General features: G+C 25.3%; 1 protein-coding gene across 1 annotated transcript in view; it reads left to right on the top strand.

The window, feature by feature from the left end:
• LOC117167499 (MD-2-related lipid-recognition protein-like) overlaps positions 1 to 3590 on the top strand; it is a 13222-nt gene extending 9632 nt beyond the window's left edge. The window contains exons 3-4 of the mRNA XM_033352489.1: positions 2287 to 2456; positions 3419 to 3590. Of these exons, the coding sequence (XP_033208380.1) occupies positions 2287 to 2456; positions 3419 to 3502 (254 nt within the window). The 3' untranslated portion in view covers positions 3503 to 3590. The remainder of the gene's footprint in view (positions 1 to 2286; positions 2457 to 3418) is intronic.
• The last annotated feature ends 1746 nt before the right edge of the window (positions 3591 to 5336 follow it).

The following is a 5336-nucleotide window of genomic DNA, read 5'->3' as shown; positions in this document are numbered from 1 at the left end:
AATCTCTATCCCATCCACACCCTACTCCTTTCCCCTGCCGAGTGAGTCACGCCTACCCCGAAAGGGAAATGGCTTAATGGTGTAATAATAATAATAATAATTATACATAGGACGGGGCAAAAATTAATTTATCTTTTTTTAAACAAAATTTATTTATTTAATTTAATTTATTAAATTCTTTTAATTTTTTCGTTATGTCCATTTTTTATAGATCTAAATTTTTTCTCAACTTATATATAAAAACAAGTTTTCCAACATACATCAAATTTGGATAAATAATAAAAATAAACAATGAAGGACATGCTCATAATTATTTGTCACAAATCATTTTTAATTTAAAAAGTTATTCTTTTAAATTTTTAAAAAACAAATTTTGAATATGTCATTTTGAATAAAATAAATAAATCGTCCGACAAGCGACAACATTTGGTTCAATTATTTATTAACTTATTGCATTAAGTTTTGTTTTCATTTTCACTTAGAATTTTTTTTTTATATTAATTGATAAACGCCAGAAACAAAAAATATTAAAGTTATTTCACGAAAATAGGGGGATAATAGAAAAATAAATATTGTCTAATAACAAAAAAAATCAAATTAATTTTACAACCAAAAGGGACGAGGTTTCCACACAAAGTTCGATTTTCCGCGCTAAAAATATAATTTTTCAGAAAATATTTGGCTTTAAAACACGAAAAGATTAATTTCCTACCAAGAAAGTAATTTTTTTAACCAAATAGTTGAACTTTTAACAAACAAACAAAATTTATTTTAGACCAAAAAGTTGAAAGATGACTTTTTAATCAAAAACTTCCTAAACAAAAAAAAGATTAATTTTTAATTCAAAAGACGAATTTCAACAAAGAAATTTAATTTTGGAATTAATTTTGGAAGTAATCCAAATTTCAACCGTGTCATTGAAATTTTAATCGAAAAGATTATTTTTCTAAAAAAAAAATTCAAACGAAAAGGAAGAATTACCTACAAAACAGTTAAATTTTCAACCAGCAAACTTGAATTTTTAACGGAAAAGTTAATTTTCAAATACACAGTTTAATTTTCTACGAATAAAATAGCTTTCAGAAAAAAAAGTTAAATTTTCAATGAAAAAGACGATCTTCAACTAATAAAGTAAATTTTTAATAAAGTGATTTCAATTGCATATAAGCTATTTAATTTTAAATTAAGAAGATCAATTTTCTACAAAAAAAGACCAATTAATAACAAAATACATAAATTTTCAAGCAAAATGTTGAATTTCCAACTTCAAACGAACAATCTTCAATGAGTAAATTGTTGAATTTTCAGTTAAAAAAATAATTTTTAACCAAGGAAAAAATGAATTTTTTACAAAATGATTTAATTTTCAACCAGTAAAATGAATGCTTAAAAACTAGTTTCAATTTCAACAAAATAGTGGAATTTCGAACTCAAAAATATGAACTCTCAATAGAAAATTTATTATTTTAAATTTAACTAAAATCAATCATTTTGCAGTCAAAAATTGATTAATGAAAAAAATTGATTAATTAAAATACCAAAGAGATTAATCTTCAATTAATCAAATTTATTTTTAGCAAATTAGTTCAACTTTTAGTCAAGTAGGTGAATTTTCAGTTAAGAAGGTTAATTATCTGACCAAAAAAATTTACAACATAATACATAAATTATCAAACAAATAATCGAATTTTTAACTAAAAATGATCAATTTACAATCAATAATGTAATGGTTATGTTTTCAGTTGAAAAAAATCATTTTCAACACAAAAGGTGAATCTTCAACCAATACAATGAATTTTTAGGAAAAAAGTTCAATTTTTAACCAATTAGTTGAATTTTCTAGCAAAAAGTAAATGTTTAACCATATAGATCTTCAAGCAAAGAGATGGACCTTCAACCAGCGAAATGAATTTTTGACAAAGTAGTTTAACTTTCAACCAAGCAGTTGAATTTTCAATTAATAATATTACTTATCTAACAAAAAAAAACAAATTTATAACAAAGTACAAATATTGTCAACAAAATTCTTAAATTTTTAACTAAAATCGATTAATTTTCAACTAAAAATGAAATAGTTTAATTTCCAGATTAAAAAATTAATGTTCCACAAAATACTTTCAATGAAAAATAGTTGGATTTTCTTACGATTTATCGTAACGTTGTTTTTGAATAGCCCAAATTTAACTAATAATTCTTGATCAATATTACAACAATATATTTCAGAATCAAATTTGCAAATTGAAGTAATAGAAAAAATTATTTATTAATTTTTTTTTTAATTTTCAGACTTCGATGCCACGACTGCTGAAAGCAGAGCATACTGGGTCAGTCCTTTGATGGACTTGCCATTTGTCGGAATGGAAACTGATGCTTGCAAAGCCACCCAGTGTCCAATCGTTAAGGCGCAAAAGAAATCTTACACCATGCATTTGCCAATTGCGAAAAGTTTTCCAATTGTGAGTTTCTGTTTTATCTTTAATTATTTATTCATAAATATATTACATTTTTCATTCTTCCGATTGGAGAAAAAGAAATTTACCAAGTTACGAGTATTTGAATTTTGCCGCCTATTTAAAGAAAACCATTCTTTCTTTAACATTCTATATTTATGAATCTCACTCAAGTGTTCCAATTTTATTATCAAATCCTGATGGGCTTTACCAACGTCTTTCAAAATGCGCAAGAAATTCGGAAAAATTGTGTAAATTAACGATTTTATTAAAAATATAATAAGTTGATTTTCGGAAAAAAGTATTTTTTCCCAATTTTTTTCCTAACTTGGGCTTCTGCCAGGCAAAACTTTCCTGTGCGCTTTATACAGGTTAATTCATTTTTTTGAACAGGAATTTTTTTTCCAAAATTACAATTTTTGAATTTTTTTCGGAAACAAAGGAGAATACAAGAAGAAATTAACATAATTGTTTGTACATCTAAAAAGCTTCTACAAAAAGTGCCTTTTATGAAGCCTTCCTGATAAACAGAAATTTTGCTAAAATATTAAAACAAACAAGATTGTGGCTTTTAGAAAACCTTTTTTCCATATGGTGCAAAATATTACAAAAGAGTAAGAGGTCTTCCGTAAAACTCTTCTAGGCGTGCAAACTTTTTGGGGGATTAAAATCGACTTTTTATCTTTCCAACAAAATTGTTGCTACTTTTTTAATTTTGAACTTTTCTTGACTTTTCTGATAGACTTTGTAAGAGGACTTAAAGTAATTGAAATAGATTCGATCTCAGTATAAATAAGGAAAGATTTATTGTCAATAATTGAAAAAATTGATTTAGTACTGAGACTATTTTATTATTTATTTAATATATTAATATATATTTAATATTGTTAATATAGTATATTGTTTATTTATTATTTAAACTAGATTGTTATTAATTAATGAAATTCTTACCAATCTTTTGTTTTCAGAGAGCATACGACGTAAAATGGAAACTGTGGAACGACAAAGAACAAGACTGCTGTTTCATTTTCCAGATCAAATTGACCAAGTGAAAATCATCATTTACCGTCCCTTTTTCACCCTTGACTCATTGCATAATTGATTTGATAACTTAATTAAATAAAAAATTTTCAGAGTCTATGAAATGTCCTTCATTCAGAACCCTTTTTAAGAAAATAAATTCTAATTAACTAAATTAAGGGCTTTTTATGCTTTTTGGGGGTTATTATCATAATTTTTAATATAGTAAACTTATGATTGTTGCTTCAGCTCATATTAAATTCTTTTTTTTAATTAAATTTTTTGTTAAAAGTCAGCTATTATAAATCAAATATTCAAAACTTAAGCATTTGTAAATGAATTGTTTGAAATAGAAAGTATGGAATCGCTTTACTCTAAGAGTGTTAAATTTAAACTTTGAACATTACTATTTTAATTGTTGTGATTAAAGATCTTTAAATTTATAAGTGAAAGTACTGAATTTTAATATATAAATAACAAATAAATAATAATTATTAATTTAAAAATAGTAAAAACAAAAATAATTTTAGTTTAAAGAAAGGTTATAATGTTTATTGCTTTAAATGAAATAGTTTTGAACCTTTACAAGTTTATTTATTTATTCTCTAATTTAGAGCATTGAAAATGATAGCATGAATTAATATTGTTTAGCGAAAAATCTTCAAACTTTTAAAATTATAAAATTTAGATTTAAAAATGTTGCACTTCAGTGGCAGTTACTTTAAAATTATTTGATTAAAAAGTGTTGAAAGCTGCTATGTGTAGGTGTAAATTATCTACAGTTTAAGTACAAAATTTCTGAATTAATAATGTTTTAAGCTTCAAAATTTAAAATTTTTAATTTAAAAGAGTTCAGCTTGAATGATTTGAAATTCAGTTTATTTTTGATTGATTTAAATGATAATAGTTTCAGCCAAAAAGATAGAATTTTTTAATTTCCATTAAGACGGCCACCTTGATTACAGAAAATTTCAAAAGATTAAGCGATTTTAAAAAAATTTCAAATGTTAAAAAAATGTAGAAAGTTTTCCATGGATTTCAGAGGAATTAAACAGAATTCAAAGCTTATAAATATATTTCCGTGAATTTCAACGGATTTCGAAAATTTTAAGACATTTTAAAACTTTCAGGGAATTTTGAAGGAATTTTAAAAAATGTCAAAGATTTCAATAGATTTTAAAGTGCTTTGTCTGATTTTGTAAATATTACGGGATTTCAGAGGGTTTCGAAAATTTGATCACTTTTCAAGAAATTTTGAAAGATATGGATATCAAGATGGATTTCAATTTTATTTTATTTTTAAATAATTACTAAGGATTACACAAGATTTAGTGAATGTTATAAATTTCAAAGTATTTCAAAGAATTTTAAAGTGTTGAGAGTATTGAAAAAAATTCAAAAAAATGTACCAAAATTATAACATTTTTTAGGGTTTTTAAAGAATTTCGTAGGATTTCAGAGATTTCAAAGGATTTCATGGGATTTAAGGAAGTTTAAGGGATTTAAAAAATGAAAAGTTGTCGAGGGATTTCTACGGATTTCTAGAAAACCTTTGGGAATAAATTCAATTAGTTTAGATTTCGAGGAACTTCTGAAGCTTTCAATTATATCAGACACTTCGGAATTTCTAAGTGTTTTAAAGGATTTCGCCATACTTAACGGGTTCCAACGGATTTCAAAGAAATGATCAGATTTCAAGGGATTTCTATGGATTTCTAGAGAACTTTAGGGAACAGATTAAATTAAGTTTCAAGGGACTTCTGGAAGTGGGACGATGGTCGTGGGGGCTAAAGCGTAGGCTTTGGACCCACTCCTTCGGCTTGCGGGTTCAATTCCCGCCTCGCACTCTGGAAGAGTCTCGGTGGC

Source organism: Belonocnema kinseyi, chromosome 2 (assembly GCF_010883055.1).
Source record: "Belonocnema kinseyi isolate 2016_QV_RU_SX_M_011 chromosome 2, B_treatae_v1, whole genome shotgun sequence".
Lineage (NCBI taxonomy): Eukaryota > Metazoa > Arthropoda > Insecta > Hymenoptera > Cynipidae > Belonocnema > Belonocnema kinseyi.
This window is presented reverse-complemented; position numbering and strand designations above follow the sequence as displayed.